Consider the following 17,993-nt stretch of genomic DNA (forward strand, 5'->3'; position numbering starts at 1 on the left):
AAGATAAACCTCCCTCCCCCCAGCCCCCTGCCGCGAAGTCAATCACGCCTTTGGCAAACTATTTTTAAATGGCCGCCAAGATGGCGGACATTGTGGCACATCGATTTCTCAGAAACTCTGTCGCTCTCTTGTATTCTGAGGCTTGTTTGTGTTAGAAGTCTGGAAATCGCTTGAGAAGCTAAGAACATGGAGGTAAGAAATTGTTTTATCACTGCTTCCTTTTTAACGTTTTTAAAAAGTGTTGATTGTAGTTGTTGAGCATTCTTCGATTGAGTTCAGTGTGAGTTCTGACCAGATCGTTTTAGTCTTTATAGGTTTGTAGACCGCCAGGAAAGCTACGCATTACTTTCATTGCCGAGTAGATGTTAATTTGGTTCCACGCTTTTTTAATTTAATATGTTTCGGGCGAAGCGTGTGAAATTGAAATCATTTTGAAAAATATCAAATTCTCCTTCAAGGATTTAACTATGTTGTTAGAGAATCTTTCTTTTGATCAGCGTAACCTTTGTTAAGTTCCAACTTACATACGTCGAGAGAAAGGGACATTTTTAAGAGAAATAGCATTTGTTAGTTTAAGTTAACCCTTTCACTCCCACATCAAATTTGCAATTCTCCTTACTGTCAATCATACAATTCTTATAATGTTAGTGCAGAGAATTTAGTATTGGATCAACTTATTTTCCCAAAATTGATATTTGTCTTTATTCTCATCACTTATCTGTTTGATACTGTATTGATATTATATTAAAATTGTAAAGAGAAATTCAGTCTTAGTCTCTCATGGGAGTTCAAGGGTTAAAATCATATTTCGTGAAGGAATTCATAGTTTTTTTTTGTTTTTTGTTTTTTTAAGGATTCAGGTCAACCGTTGCCTAATTATCAACAGTCCAAATATGAAAAGTTAACAATGGGAACTTATAACCAGACAAAACAATTATGACAAAGTTCTTTTATTTTTTAGTGAGACTCATCTTGTGGTGGGTAGCATACCGTAATTTCCGGCCGTTTACCCGCGGGTAATCTGTTGATTTTGCATTAAATGCACGCCACTGCGGGTAATAGGGAGGTGCGGGTTATGTGACAATTTCAAAATTTGCTGGTAGTTGAATTGAAAAATTCTCATCTACCTGCGTTTTCACCTCTCAGATGAGTTTTATTGTATTAAGAGTGCCACAAAGCGGCACGAAAACATATGATGCCGACTTATTTCACGCATAATCAGTTGCGTGACGAACAAATTGTTAACGGCACGCGTGAAAACAAAATCTTGATGGTGACAAAAATAATCCAAAGATATCCGGCGCATCAGTAAAAAATTTCCATTTAACACTAGCTTGAGCTAAAGAGAATTTTCCCGTTTTAAGGTACTTGTTAGGCCCAATAGAACCGGAGATATCTATTTTTTCAGAAATCGCCGACCCAGCTTTCTTTCAACAAATCAAGATGGCGCTGGACGATCGCTAACACAAAATGTGGCCACAAATTCGCATTCTGTTGAGTATGAAACATTGAGATTTGGGCATGGGCCGCTAGTGTTTTTACGGTATAATTTCATCAACAAAGTAAATGCTAATATTGACATAGCGTTGTGCACGCGTCTGAATTTTTTTGACCTTTAGACTCGAAAAAGAAGCTTTCAAGTTTTCGAAAGTTAGATCAGACAACTTTTAAAAGACTGAAATGTATCACCTTAATGTCACGTTTTCGCCACCAAAAAGTTGAATAACATAACGTGCGGGTTATCCACCAGTGCGGGTAATCTGTTGACTTTTTTTTTGCCGTAAGTAATAATCGGGCGGTGCGGGTAAACGGCCGGAAATTACGATAATACAGGCCTAGTTCACAAGACAAAGTATAAAGCTCTGTAGTCTTCTTTGTACATATACATTGTGTATAATTTTCTGTTTAGCAGTGTTACTTACACATGTAACCTATATTTCCGATGAGAAAATGGCTAGTATACATTTTAAGTGAATTGTATTGTTCTTCATTAAAATGTAGTGAGGTATGATTGCTGCACTATTCAATTTCCCTCTTAAGAACAAAATGCTACAACAAAATGATGCAAGAAATAAAAAGCTGTAAGGTTCTTGAGTTTAAATATAATCATGGTTTTCTCTATCCTCACAAAACTCAAAAAGAATACAACAATTCTTAACTTTTCCTTAAGGATGTCACTAAAGAGGGCATTATTTCTGCAATACAGTAATAAGTTTCAAAATCACTTAATGAGTAGAAGATTTAATTTGCTCAACATCATTCATCATGAATAACATGCACTTGGCAAATGTTACATTTTGAGCAAATTTTGTTCAATGAGTACTTTAGAAGCATAAATAAATTTATGATTTACAGATTGCTGTGCAAAATTAAACATTCATTTGTAACTTAATAAATCATGTTTTTGCTGTTCTTTTTTAGATTTCCACCATGCAACATTGTCTTCAGTTATGTTTTGGACCTACATACATGAAGGATACTCACATATTTATCAGTTGGACAGTTATATTAAAGTTCCTTAAAATGGTATGTATTAAATGATGTTTATAGTATATTTTTCATGCTTACAGTACATGTGGAACCCACTGAAGATAGCTTTTCTTTGGACTTAATGTTTGGGAGTATAAATATTAATGTTTATTTCTTATTCTGCAACAATGTCATTTTACCAAAAAAGGTCATGAGAATGTGCCACAGTATTGCTGTGGTGTTGCACTATGAAACAGGGCAAAAATACAGATCAACAAAATGGCTGCACTAAATGATCCAAACTTTGATTTTTTTAATCGTTTTCAGGCTTGACTCTTAAATAAAGAAGTTTAAATGCAACATATTTGTGTTGTTTCTGCCTTTTGTGTACTACTTATGCCTTTAATACAATGCACAGTCAGATACATGTAAGGCTGTAGGATGTGTTGTGCAAACTAAACTTTAAAAAAATCAAAAATTGAAACAAAAGTGGTCAAATAAAAAATCTGTTATTTGATGTTTGAACATATATGAGCAGACATTTTGCTCAGTTGCTCATATTTTCCCATACCCCTTCAGGGCTTGGAAAATGTGCAAATCACAAAATGCATCTATTAGCATATACATGTATAATAAGTTAAAACATTGAAGAAGGTGTATTTATTTAGGAAGGTGAAAGGTAATCTTCTATATTTTCAGCAGTTCAGTAGTGACTTTATTTTTCCTCCATGTTTTTTTGCTATATCTGGATCTCTTTTCATGTGATTTTCTGTAGGAGTTTTATCAGAGACTTCCTTGGAGTTGGCTGACCACTCAACTTTTGCTTCATTTATTTCCTTGCATTGCTCTATAGAACTTGTACTTGAATGTGTGCCAGGTGATTTAAGAAGTGTCCTTTGTGGTATCTTGAGCCTGAATCTTTTGTTGCATCTTTTTTAAGTTTTACATATGACATTACATCTTTGGTTATGCCAAGAATCTCAGAAGGTGATGGTAAACAATCTTCAGATTTTATTGCTGTAATTCTGCGAACCAATTTTGTTAAAATTTATCCCATCCAAGTTTACAATGCTTTTAACTAAACACTAATAACTACAATAACCATAACAACTGTACATTAACAGTAGCAAGGCCATGGTGACATGAGGAGTATAAATTTTCAAAAAGTTTAAGTCCAACTTTGAATTAAGTTTACTGAAAGACATTTCATGGTAACAGTCAGAATCTTCTTAAAAATACCTGAAGGTAACAAATTAAAAAAAAAAATGCAATATTTCAGAATTGTAGCTTAAAACAAGCAATACTTCAAGTTTCCATCAAAAACCATTGCACTGCATGACAGTCGTCATACTATGGAGAAAATTGTCAATTCATGCAGTTCAGTACAGTTTAACTTTCCAAATAGTGTCAACTGGCATATTAAGATTCAATGTCTAGTGCTTTGACTAGGAGTTCAGTGCAATCCAAGTTCAGTAATTAAAGCAATGTTTAACGATGACAATCTGCAGTTAGTTTGACTAGTTATTTGAAAACAATTCATTTTTCAAGATATTTAAACAGCCTCTCATTATATGACAGACTTGGAATATTGAAAGGTCCAGTGTTTTAGCTCTATGGAGTCATAGAAGACTCTTGTCTTGTGAACAATATCAATATTGCTCCTCAGAGGCCAGTTAAATGTTTCCACAACTTGACAAAGAAATTTGATCTCAACCTCTTCCAGTGTAAAACTTGGTCTCATAACAGAAATCTGATCTGCACTGTATCTCGGAAAGCAAGAGCCAAAAGACAGCAGAAACACTAGTAAGAGCTTGCTCAATAAAACTGAATTGTAAGGAGCATGCTCTATGTGGGATACTTCACAGACCACAGTCACATGTACACACATGTGACTGTGGTATACTGTAGTATTAATGTTATGGTTATTAATGTTATGGTTATCAGCGCAACCAGAAAAGATAATTAACTTGTAATTGAGCCTGATTAAGATTACTTTGATCAGTTCTGACAAAGTCAATTATCAAAAGTTCATAAATAAACAAAAACAATACCTTATTCTTACCCATGTAAAAAAAAGTTTCACATTGTAATGTCCATTACAAAAATTGTGTAATGTCCATAACAAAAATTGTGTAATGTCCGTAACAAAAACTGTGTAATGTCCATAACAAAAATTGTGTATTTGTCCTGTCTATAACAGCAAGTTTTTACCACAAGCCCAGAATCTAACTACAGATTATAAGGGATGCAACTAGATTTTAAAGAGCTATGAAGTAGCTTTGTTCTTATTATCATTAAATGATTTTTGTCTGAATTGTCAATTTATAGGAAAATAAGTATCAAGTGAACACATTAAATTGTAGGTTCACTTGATTTTTTTTGTAATGTCCATAACAGAGTTTCAAACAAAAATATTGGCAACCACTGTCAAAGAAAGAAAAGTTTTTTTTTCTGTTAATATTCAATTACCCTGTGAGGAATGTTTGAAAAAGTTATAAATTCAAAACTTTGCTAAATAAGGAAATTAGTTTCCAAAAATTGGTCTCTGAATGTAATGTCTGTAACATGGAACTGCCCAGATAACTTTGGTAATTCTCAGCCAGTGGTCCACCTGTATCATTTTGCACTGTTTCACTCAGCTGTTGTGGTTCTGGGATCAGATCATTCTCTAGGTTTTCCCTGCTGTCTTGTTCATCAATCAAAAGAGCTGTATCCTCAGCTTACTCTTCAGGTTCACTGTCACTCTTGTTTAATGACTGATCTTGTACTGGCAGATTCTGTTCCAAATTGTATTCTTCTCTTAATGGTGACATTCTACGTCTATTTGTCTGTGGCTGTAAAGGAAGAAATTAATGAAACACACTTGCCAGTGTTGTTGTGAATTCTGGTAGCTGGGATTTTGATCCTACTTTCAATGCATTCTTCCCAACAGTGTTGAAGGTACATTTTCTCTATTCTGATATTGGGGGAGTATAAGAGGTGAAGGGAAGGTCCTAATGCTCTCCAGTTGGTGATATATACACATACCGTAAGATTTTACACCAGTAACTAACAGTGCATGTAATGTAGAAACAGCATAGAAATAAAATTTAGTGTTGAAAAGTGAAAAAGAAATGTTTCTTTTATTGAAATGTCTTCCTTTGGATGCTCAAAGAAATTAATTGATAGTGAGTTTAAGCTGGCTGATTGTATAGTTGTCATTTTTTTTTCTGTTTGCATCACCACTTTTGTGGTTCTTGCTGACTGGCCAAATTTTGACAGCTCAGACAGCATCAGCTTGAGGGGTTTTTAATTGGATGTGCCATTCAGTTTGTGCATGATTAGCTTTTTCTCTAGAACACCTTAAGTAATCTCTAGCTTGATTGAAGTTGCATATCCTCCTAGTTAGGATTTCGAGTAGGATTTATGGTTGGACTTTGAGTTGAATTTTTGAGTTGGATGTTTGACTAGGATTGCTTACGGCCAACTCCACATTGGTTCATGTATGGTTACTTCCACTCCTGTTTGCTTGCAGTTAGCTTCCATTTGTTGGTTAGACTGACACTATATGATTAGTTAGTTTGTCTCAGTTTGATTGTCATACTGGTAATATGAACATATGCAATTATTTTAATTTCTCACAGAGAGAATGAACCACCGAACCAAGCTGCATTAGCCACCATCTTGAAAGAGGTCAAAGAAATAGAGCAGACTCAAAATGATTCTCTCTGTACAGAAAGAAGAATTCTAGGCATGTTAACAATTTATAATATCATAATATTTATATCCTGTAAAGGTGGGGGATATATAGTAAAGCAAATTGGCACATGAAGTGAGCCAAATACAGCTTGCTTTACCTGTGCTAATTTCCTTTGCTGCCCTAAACTTTGAAGCCCATTCATGGGCTCTGTTGAGATTTATAAGTATGCAAGAACTCAAGAGAAATGCTTAGAGAAGCCTAAGCCAGGGACGAGTGTTTCTCATACAGTGCTTTGATAAATAATTTTTTTTAGAGAAATCAATCTTGTTTGAATGGGGATTGTTTTGCCATTTGGGTTATATTTAGATGAGACAGGTGCTCCACCTTGCCCCTTTCTCACTACAGCCCTGAAAACTGACAATCTTTTTCATATACGAACCTGATTGTGGTGTACCTACCTTTCCTTTCAGATGCTATTTCTCATAATTTCTCATAGTTAGATAAATGTAGATGACAGAGAAAATAATAGTACTAATGAGCAGTATCAGAGGGAGCAAAAGGAGTGATAGAGAATAAAGGGGGTAAAGGTATCTCTAGTATAACTCAGTTAAATATTTGAATTATTTGGTTTTCTCATTTAGGAACATGATGCTTGCAAAAAAGTTGTTTGACAGGACTCTCCTTAACACTCAATTACCATATCAGCTTGTATCTTTAAATTTTGGAAGGTTTGAATTTGATTGCTATTCAATATTATAAAAACTTCTTACACACTTTCCTTTTAGAAACTGGATAAGAGACTCAAAGTGGCAAGCGAAGAAGAGGAGAGGGTCCAATCTTTGAGACCCTACACCTAATTCTTTTCTCAGATGAATCTAATGAAGAAGATCCAGCTACAGATCTTAACTGTCAAGGCAGACAAGAATATTATGATCGTTGTCTGTCCTTTGAAGTCACTGCCAATGTACTCTAGCTTGCCAGTGATGAGTGGGAAGGTACTGAAAGTTTATTTCATTCAGAGAAGAACAGCAACAGAAGCAACGCCGATGAGTTGAAGCTGAGAAATCCTGGAACTAAACTGCTGAATGGAAATGTTGAAATTGTATTTCCCCATCCTAAGGCTCTTCTGAGTAAAGAAGGAGGAGAACTAATGAAAATCCATATTTTACTTTTTTACTCTCCAATTTGTTGCCTTACACTCTTTGGAATCATTTCATTTTTAAGAATACATTTGAATTTTTTTCTTACATTTGGTCTTGCACCTCGAGCTGGTAAGAACTCAGGAGGCTTAGAATCGACTACCAGCTAGAAGTGCAGCTTGCATATTTAGTCAACTTTTCCCAATTTTTAGTGTGGTTTGCTCATTTTGCTTTTCTGCAATCCAAATTATTCTTACACTCCTTGGAATCTTATTTAGTCTATAACCTCCAACTAGTAGGATCTCAGGATGCTTAGAAAATACTAGAGGTACAGCTTGCATATTTAATTGACTTTGCCTGGTTTTTATTACAGTCTGCTTTGTATTTTACTTTTTGGCATTCCAGTTTAGTCTAACTTATACAAAAATGGAATATTTTTTTTTCAGAGAATATCTTCTTGTTCCTTAGTCATGAGCCTACCACTGCTTATTTGATAGCACAGTACACTAGCTATGAGCATCAAATGACTCTTTCTGGGGAATCGGCTGAAACTAAAGCAAGCATTATTTAACAATAAGCAAAGGGTTTATGGTTCGTTTTCAAATGAGTAAGGTTTGATTTCTTTTTAATAATAGCAATTTTGTTATTAAAAAAATACATTAAATAACACAAGTACAGGTGAATCTCATTTATATAGTAGTATAAATTCTGTATATATATATATAACTAACTGCAGACAGTACTGTTTCGGCCTTCTGGGCCTCATCAGTGCAGTGCTGATGCTAGGATGGAGGTAAGACCATATAGCCACCCCAAGTGATCTCACATATATGGGATCATCTAAGCCATGCCAGAGTGCTCAAACTAGAAAAACTAGTGAGCATGCATATATATATATATATATATATATATATATATATATATATATATATATATAGGTTTTCATACAATGATACATGCTGTTAAATATCATGGAAAATACAAAGCGAAAATGTCAGTTTGGTGAATTAAAATCATGTTATCCTGTGACTACCTAAATATGAATTGATTTTAGTATTTCAGACAATGGTTGGCCTCGTCAACAATACTTCTAATTAAACTCAAATATCATAAGAATAGAGACAATTCCTTTCGAAGAAATTCCATTCATACTTAGGCAGCGTATTACATGACAAACTTCAGTAAATCTGGTTGACATGTTCAAGTCTAAAATGAATTGCAAGTCAAAGTCACCTAAAACTGGTTACATTTGTGTTGAAATAAATCCATAACCGAAGAAAACAAAAATCAGGCTAGTTTAAAAGTTATTAACTTGAAATTCATATGAAACATAACAATGTTAATGACTTCAAGCTTACTTCACATACATGCATAAGCCGCCCTCTGGCTGGTAGTGTTTTCTGGGTGATCTAAGATCCTACTAGCCACATGAACAAGACTGCAAAGCATGAAAATATACCTATGGAGTGACTACACAACAATATAAGACTAACATGGAATGTAGAAAGGTTTTTCCATAAATTAAAAAGTAAATAAAATAAGCTAAATCACCTTAAATGCACGAAAAACCTCTTGCCTGTAGTATTTTCAGTCACTTAAGATCCTACCGGCTAGCTAGAGGTACACGACCAAGAAACACGAAGATATTCATGAAAAGGTGATTCTAATTTAGCGTGAGACTAAATGGAATGCCGAAAAGCACAATTCAAAGAAAACTGATAAAAATTGAGCAAAGTCGATTAAATATGCAAGGTGTACCTCTAGCCGGTAGTATTTCCTAAACCTCTTAAGATCCTACCAGCTAGAGGTACAAGACCAAATGAAAAAAAACATAACTGTAAATGTACTCTTGTAAAAACTGATTCCAAGGAGTGTAGAACTATAACTTGGAGCGCAGAAAAGTAAAATGTAGAGCAAACCCTGATAAGAATTGGGCAAGCTGTACCTCTAGCTGATAGTATTTTATAAGTTCCTTCAGATCCTACCAGCTAGAGGTACAAGACCAAATAAAAATAAATAAATGCATACGTATCCTTTCAAAAAAGTGATTCAAAGGAGTGTAAGACCAATTTTGAGTGCAGAAAAAGTAAAGTGTGGAGCAAACCGTAGTAACGATTGAGCAAACTTGACTAAGTATGTAAGCTGTACCTTTAGCCGGTAGTATTTTCTAAGCCTCCTGAGATTCTACCGGCTAGAGGTACAAGACAATAGAAATTTCATCTTGGGGATTTTTCCAACCAGTAGCACTATGACAAGGGCATTTTTGTGGCGATGCTATTCATAAGTTTTGCTTACCTTTGCAAGCGTGGGTCTTGTTCTTAAGAACTCGATGCGGTCTTCCTCCTCAATTTCTCTCTATCAGACAACTTCTCCTAGTACGAGGAGGTCAGCAATAGACTCAATGTGAGCCTCCCAATGCCCAGCATGAGTGTTGATGACATCTTTGGGTCAAATTGTGTTTTCTAGCTTTGGTAGGGCTTTGCTCATGTTGCTGATTTCCTTTTCTTGCCCTATGATGCAGGTCGCAGCTGTGTTTCCTCCTGAGTTCTTCTCTGCTTGCATGTGCAGAACTGCATTTCTCACTAAGCTTTGAACTCGGTTGTTCCAGGTCTTCCTGGTGATGTCGGTCAGCTCCTCAAGCAACCTTTCAACATTTCTGCGTTAGTTATACGGTGTAGCAAGACAAAGAAGAAAGGTGGAATGAGATACATGCATGGAAGTATATTCCAAAGAGCTTTCTAATTGTTAGGGCTCTAGTTGGGGTCATCACTTTTTGGCACAAAATTGCATGCCTCCAACACAGGTTATGCAACCTTAATATCAACTTTGTGACCTCTTTCTGTACTGGGCATAAAAAATTTCCACCATTTACTACAGGGTGGCCAGCAAAGCTCTCACATCGTGGGATGTTGTCTGGTAAAGGGCTATAATTAATTAGATTAGTTCTAAGTTAAACAGCTAGTATTTCTTTGAGTTTTATCAGTGTATCATGTCAGAAATGCAATGTGGGGTTTTTTCCAGAATGTTTTTTATGTGATTCATGGAGCAGTGAAGAGCTTCAAAATACAGTACCACATGGGAATGGAGGTTAAGACCTTCCTTAGTTACACTCTCATCCCCAAATAACAGTGCTGGAATTCTTGTTGCCCCTACAAGTTCTTCATTTAAAATTTGTGCAAGTTCCGGTTTGGTTTTGGTTGAATCTTCGAGTCCTCTTGCTTCAATTTCAGCTTGCAGCTCATTGACCTTCATATCTTTAAATTGTTTCAAGAGTTGCCTTGCCTCTTTTTCTTTTGTTCTTGCTAACACAAGTTGTTGGCGTTCGGTCAATGTTCTGTTCTTTCTTTGGGCCATGTAATTTAGATGGTGGCACATGCTTAAATGCCCATCACAACCTGGGCAACCATAATGCCCTCCATGCTGATTTCCACATTCAAAGTTTACTGCAAGGTTGCCTCCATTCATAAACCTCATCTCATCTTCTACTTCGACATCCTCCTCTGTTTTCATTTTTTGGGTTAAATTTACTAAACCAGCATATACAGATAGGGCATTTCCAACGTTGCCTGGACATCCACATCTTTTCCATATTGAACTCTAGCTTCTGCATCAGAGAGATGGATTTCTGGGTCATGCATCTCTCTGACACAAAGGAGCTTGTGACCATAATTCGAAAGTGCTGAATGGTCGTCCTCAATCGGATATTTTTCCTTCCGCTGAAAGCTTTTCAGCCCGTGTTTGATTTCATCATTTATTCCTCTTATATCTTCACTAGTCTTCTTTAGCTCTGCACAAATCTCATTTTCACTGAGCTCTTCATAAAATGCATCGTTTTTATTCAAACGAGGTCTTTGCTTTTAATTTTGGCTTCTTTCCTGATGTCTTGGAAGGGAATTTTGCTTGCTTGCAAGTGGCATTTCCTCTGCTCTATCTGTCCCTATGCATTTATAGCCAATTTGGTGATCTCTCTTTTCATCACTGGTTCTCCTATGTTAAATTTGCCGCTTTCTATTCCCTCATGGATGCTTTGCTTGAGTTGTTCATTTGATTACACTACAGGCACGGAAATTTCTATAGCTCTGCATACCCTGAATCCTGCAGAATTAATGGAAACCTTTTGTTATAGAAGGCTAAGGAAATGATAAAAACCCATGAAAGTATTATTATATTCAATATTAACTTGACTTAGACTGTTGTATGCACTCCTAAATCTCATTTTTCTTCTTCCCATGTCTTCCAATCCTAATATACAATTTCTTTCGCCTATGATATTACAGAGATGTAACTCTCCATGGTTGGCTTAGTTACAAATTTCCCGCTTTTCGTACCTGTAAGGTCATCCTCTGAATTGAGATGCACTTCCGATGGGGGCTCAAATCGGGCAATGTTGACGTTTTTTTACTTTAAAAAGGCCCTGACTAATTGCCCTCTATTACCAGGTGTCGAATCACTTCCCTCGGTTTTGATGTTGTACATTCTGTTGTACATCAAAGTTGAAAAATTCATGGCATGGTCTCATTGATCCATGGCAGTATTGACTTTGACACGTGAAATAAAAGCGATTGTCCAGCGTTTAGTGAACACAATATTTGCATGGCAACAAATTAACATCTTCCGATGCTATTGCAAAGGTGCATTTCAGTGAAGGCCAAGGACATTGATATCTAAGTACTAGAGTACACTCGACCATAAGCATGGCTGTGGTGGTAGAATGCTTTCTCTTTCCGCATTTGTCCAACTCAGTGGTAGTACTACGATTGACACATTTGAGCTAATTGTTGTAATGACATCTCAAATATTGACTTGGTGAATAATGTATAGTGATTTCTAGGTGCGAGAAAGATCAGTCGCTTTGCTCACTCATCCATTCAGTTAACGTTTTTACTTTAATGATGTCCCGCGTTTCTCAAAATAGGCCTTTCTCCTGTCGCAGTACATTTACCAATTCTTTATTTCTATTTATTTCATAAAAACGTAGAATTCTGGGAAGAAAGGAGGAGATATGTGCTATTAAGCGGAGCGCTTTTTGACGCTGGAGGCAGCAAAATGGCGATGTGTCGAAATTCAAACCCCCGCCTGGTTTATTAATTCAATTTTGTAAACTTTCACACATAGCTATATTTTAACATGCGCAAAAGGTCACGCCATGAGGAAGTGGCGGTGAAGATTCTTCTTGATGAAAGTACTTATATAAGCGAAAACTTCTCTATTATTTAAGTGCTTAATTTTCAATTAAAATTATGAGCAGAGAATGCAGTGGCGCGAGCCATTTATTCCTACCATATTCTCAATTTTTTTAATCATTTAAGAAATCCTCTCGTTATAAAGAAAAGTATGTACTCTACTGCACGTACTGTGAAACAAGTTGTTATGATATTACCATCACCGAGAGAGGCCGTGGGAGGTAAGTATTCGACTCGAGGTGCAAGCAGATTAGAAATTACTTATGGAAAGAGAAGGAGATTTTGAGCGAACATCAAGAGGACGAACCTGGAATTGTGATTTTACGGATGTGGGAGGGAAAAGAGATTTGCTCACTAATAGACGAACGGTGATAACTCCTACACAGCGCCTACTGTGTGCGATTTTATTTTTTTCAATATAGCAGACACTTTGTTAATTTCGTATAAAGTACAGAGCGTTTTTTACTCATGCAGATTAAATCCATTTTCAACTAATTATAATTAGGCAAACTTGTGCAATGTTGATCTGCTTTCTTAGCAAATAAGATCAAATAAATATTTTAGCTGATCACTGTCAAACAGGTCCATTAAAATTCTTATTTCCGCGAGTTCTTTCTCCTTTTGTTCCTATATTCACGCGAGTTGTTGACGCTCTTCGCTTTTGCTCAGTGACTCTTAGGAAACGATTTTACTTCCTGTGAAAGGATGATAGTTCTTGGCGTACAAAGAGAAGACTTTGAGGTACTTATATCTACGCATAAGCGCCCCGCGCCGTTGGTTTAGCGCTGGATGCAAAACTAATGTAGTCATAAATGGGAAAGTAAACTTACAGTAACGTTCAGAAAACTCCTTAGTCTTAGATACCAGACCATAAGGGAACTCGCCTAATGACGAAGTTTGCCATGCAAGTTAGCCTTTGTATCGTGACCTTCAGAAGTGTAATTACCATATTTACGCATGCAGAAGCGTACTTCTTATCAAAAGATTTACAAGTAGTTATAAAAGACTAAGTGTATTCGATTGTCTGATTCTCTGTTCTTGAGATATTTCAAAGTAGTTGAGCATTCCTTTTTATGGCAAATTAAATTGAAAGAATTTCTAGAAAACTTTAACGGTAAGTGTTAAACAAAAGCCACGAAAACTTTTCAAACGCCACAAAGTGCAGCGCTAGACTTGTACGTGCATGTGCACAAGTGTTCAATTTGTCGTAGAGAAGAGTTAATGAAAGTTTCTTCTACCAAAGAAGGTTGCATTTAACGAGATAATTACATTTAAGAAGAACATCGAAAGCATATCGGATACGTTCTAGTTTCTGAATTGTGTCCTACACGATAACTTTTAATTGAAGGTCGACGACAAACTTGTCATAGATAAAAAAAATCTAGCCACTCTACCGGCTTATGTATGTTTCTAAAGCGCTCATAAAATCTTTCTTCAATTCAGTTGATCGGGCAGCTCATTGAAGATTTGACCACTGCATTTCATCGACTCTCGTGATCTTAGTTCTGTGAGAAACGCTTGCACACGAGCTACCCAGTAATGTTCTGGATGAATTCCTTTCTTTTTCCACTCTTGTAGACATTCGTCCAAGATCTTCTCTCCAGCGTCCATGTCACCAACGTGCACAAAAGCCTCGCCCAAGAGAGCCCTAGGATGATAGGCACCAGGACTCACTACGAGGTTCTTATCCTTATGAACTTGTACAAGCTCTTCCAGAAAATCCTTCGCGCGTCGATATTCCCCACGGGTGAATAGGACGTCTGCGAGGAATGTACCCGCACGCGGCCACGCAATATGTCCTGAGCTTCTGTATACCTCGACGGCCTTCTGACACATCTCGTAAGCTTCGTCAATGTCTCCTAAATGAAGTTTTGCCGTTCCGTATGTCATCCTAACTCCGTTGGGGAACTTGTGATTATCTCCGTGAAGATCTAGGTAGATTTTTAACGCTTGCGCGTGTAGCGTGGCCGATTCTCTCAGATGCATTTTGGTGCGGCACGCATGTGGATGGGTGTGACGCAGGCCAAGATACCATCGCAGATGGACTTTAGCTGTGTAATTCAACACCTGGCCACGAAGGAACATCTCAGTCGAATCACAATTTTCAATAATTTTTCTGGCCTCCTCCAGGACTTGTATAGCCTCATCGTTTTCCCATCTGTCGTGCAAAATGATTCCAAGGTTACACATTCTCTCAACCAGCTCAACGTGACTGTTCCCATAAGCCTCCCGGGTCACTTCAACGCATTGCTTCATGTACTTCTTTGCTAAGTCCAGCTGAGAACCTTCACGAAACGTAAAAGCAAGAACATTTAAGACCTTTGATTTTTCTTCCATCCATATGGGATCTGTTTCAGTCTCGCAGAGCTTCTTGGCGTCCTCCAGAATCGGAATCGCTTTATCCAGGAAGCCCGCCTCACGGTACGTGTAACCCAAGTCTTGAAGCAACCTGCATGCGGTGATATCAGTACAACCCAGTTGTTTGTTGATCTTGTAAGCGCGCTCAAGTAAAGCCACGCGGTAATTGTCGGTTACCCCGGCAACGTGTACAAGACCATCCGCAAGGTAAACCAACGCCTTTACAAGTAAATCTTCTTCAAGCCACTGGACCACTTTTACTTCTTCAACAAACTCTTTCAAGTGTGGACACAGCAGAATCCTTATGGCAAGATCGTGCTCTTTTAACCCACCTTTCTTTGATTTGTAGGCTTCGTTTAAGGCTTGAAGTACTCCACTCAACTCTTTTTTCTTCTCACCAGTAGCTTCACATTTATCGACATTTTTTCCCGACTTGCCTTGTTTTCGTCTGATCTGAGAGAACGCCAACCGCATTACTTGATGAAGCGTAACCACTTCGATTCCTCTTTCTCCTGTTTTCGGATATATTAGCAAAGAACACCTTGCTATTTTTAGCTTGACGTCATCAGGCACTCTGATGTTGACGTTACCACTGGCTTTAGCCTCGCGTAAGACGTAATCAGCCACAGTGTCCAACGGAATGGGTCGTAAGGAGCAGTACGAAAGGAACACGAAGGCAGCCCGGAGAACTTCGCTGTTCTCGGCCATCCGTATGGCTGCGAACTCTGCTGCTCGTATCATTGACTGCGGATAACATGGATTGTGATGCGTGAAATCAGAATGATCAAGATATGCGAAGTACTCTTGGAGGTTCGACAGATAGTTTTTCCAAGAAAACTTTGAAACCGGGCGATCCAAACTCATTTGCCTGACATAAACTGCTGCACAAGCTAGAGACAGTGGAAAATAGCCAAGAACGCTAGCGACTCTTTTAGCATCTTCATCCACATCCATTTCAGATATCATTCGTAACAATTCCATAGCGTCTTCCTCTTCCATCCCTGAATCCAGCGAGATTACCCTGGCATGTGCGTGGGATCTGGGGGCGAGTTCAGAATCCTGGGTCGTAACCAAGACTGTTCCCTCCCCCCATGAGCTTTCCTGTCCCGGAGATGGCCAGAATTCTCTCATTTGATCACTGACTGTTAGGTTATCAACGATCAAAAGCCAGACAGATTTTGTTCTACGAAGGTAGTTCTTAAAATCTTCCACGTAACTCTTGATCTGCTCGCGGACACCTCCTTGATATTCGCGTTCGTTAGGGATTTCTAACTTCTCGTGTAACTCTTTGAATGATTGTAACATTGACTCAGGGCTATTCGCTTGCAACGTAGCGACGACACGAGGCATATTTTCGAAACATCCCCCAGGTGTAATGTTTTGCATAAACTCTTCTCCAACCTGTCTTGCTAGTTGTGTCTTTCCACAACCGGGAGGACCTTTAATGTACAAGCCTATGACTGTGGAGCTTGAAACGTTCTGTCTTAAGTCGACGAAAAAATCGTATACCTTTTGTAATTCTCTGCCTCGTCTGTGAGTCACGTGAAATGGTTTACCAGGTAGAATCCCCACTGAAGGAAGAACTCTTCTCGTGATTGAAGCTTCAGCTAATGACAAATAAAAAGATTAGTGACAACCTTTTAAACCCTCAGAGTGACCAGCATCCAATTTCTCCTTACAGCAATACTGCTCTGAATCATTCATCACGATCAAGGGAATTATGGAAATGATCGTCAACCTGAGAAGCTGCTCCTTGTGAGCAGCAAAGAATTTTATAGGTAAGAGTATGGAAAATACAAATACTGATGATATAGTGTAAAGGGTTAACAACATAGCATGTCCTCTTAATTTCCCTGGACTTCTTTTACATTTACGAAGGTAATACGTTACCTTCCTGAAGATTGGTATCGTCTTTTGGTCCTACTGCTAATCTGGCGATTCCATCTTGAGCTATCTCAGCGACTATGGAGAGAAAATTGAAAAGTGGAAGAATATCTTCCATTCACTCCATTATGAAAGTAAGCTTAGCGAGTTGGACTCCGCATGGAAAGGTTTCGGTTCTATCGAGATTTCGATCGAGCTTTGGCCGGTTCATTGTTCTAGCTGTTTTCTGGGGCTTGGGAGAGATACCTTCAGGGGACCATAGGCAGACCACACTGTTTTCGTGGTTGATGATTGTTGACGTGAGACGAACAAAATCTGAGGTTTATGAATAAAGCTCTGAAAATTGCATGTTTAAATTACATCTCGATTTGAATATCTCAATAAAGTTAGGTGAGATGCTAATGATCTCATTTGTGGTATTTTTCGCCTTGAAAGGATCGGAACTGTATACGGGATCTCGGCATTAGCCTTTTTTCTCTCGACTGAAATCGCGTCCCTAGCTAAGTATTAGCTTTCGAGGAGTGGCACCGGGAGTTTGTTATGATTTCATTTATTTGGGACAAGAGTTTGGCACGTAATTGGCCACAATTTAGCAAATTACACATGCCCGATAGACGGACCTGCAACCGCTGTCTGTTTGGACGCACACTGACCTACTTAAAACAAGGCGGGCAGACCCTGCTTGGGATTTAACCTCGCGCTCCTTTTCCCGAAGAAAACTGTCTCTCATAGGGAAGGAAACAACGCCGAGCCGAACTCGGGAGACGGGAGGCTCGATTTCCGCTGTTTCCTAAGATCCGCAGAGCGCGGGCTCATTTTCATGATTAGCGGCTGATGATTGAGCTTGATTCGCCTCTTATGTTCACTTTGGTTTCGCATCAGCGATCAAGGAAGGCTGGGGAAAAATTAAAAAAAGCATGGTCGTTCTTTTAGTTTGAGTTACTTACCTTTGTCGTTACAGTATCTCTCTACCAAGTCATGCCTTTTAAAAACTTCGTTATCTAGCCCCTCAGCTAAGTTTTGATAACTCGCCCCAGATCCACGCGACTCCTTCCACTTTCTTAGCATGGTATATGATTTATCCAACACTTTAGGATTATCTTCGTGAATTTCATCCAAAGTCGCATTTGTTAGGCCTAAAACCACACCAAGTGGTCTCCAGATTGACTTGATTTCACGAGCCAGACTGAGAAGTTCTTTGTCCTTTGGTTGGCCTGTCTTGAACAGTACCTCTCTGCCTATTTTTGCAAAACAAAAATAATAATAGTAATAATAATCCAC

The 17,993-nt window shown here is 37.9% G+C and overlaps 1 protein-coding gene and 1 long non-coding RNA gene across 2 annotated transcripts in view; one reads left to right on the top strand and one right to left on the bottom strand.

Annotated features, from left to right (window-relative positions):
- Positions 1-5: 5 nt before the first annotated feature.
- Positions 6-8,204, top strand: LOC136277269 (uncharacterized). The gene is made up of 4 exons (XR_010715826.1): positions 6-192; positions 2,422-2,526; positions 6,093-6,199; positions 6,934-8,204. It is a non-coding gene; the product is annotated as an uncharacterized lncRNA (long non-coding RNA).
- Positions 8,205-13,712: 5,508 nt separating this feature from the next.
- LOC131780769 (uncharacterized) overlaps positions 13,713-17,993 on the bottom strand; it is an 11,912-nt gene continuing 7,631 nt past the window's right edge. Inside the window, exons 2-4 of the mRNA XM_059097367.2 lie at positions 17,660-17,950; positions 16,719-16,790; positions 13,713-16,435 (exon numbers count right to left, since the gene is read on the bottom strand). Coding sequence (XP_058953350.2) covers positions 13,905-16,435; positions 16,719-16,790; positions 17,660-17,950 — 2,894 coding nt within the window. The 3' untranslated portion in view covers positions 13,713-13,904. The remainder of the gene's footprint in view (positions 16,436-16,718; positions 16,791-17,659; positions 17,951-17,993) is intronic.

The sequence above is a fragment of the Pocillopora verrucosa genome, chromosome 12 (genome assembly GCF_036669915.1).
Source record: "Pocillopora verrucosa isolate sample1 chromosome 12, ASM3666991v2, whole genome shotgun sequence".
Classification (NCBI taxonomy): Eukaryota; Metazoa; Cnidaria; class Anthozoa; order Scleractinia; family Pocilloporidae; genus Pocillopora; species Pocillopora verrucosa.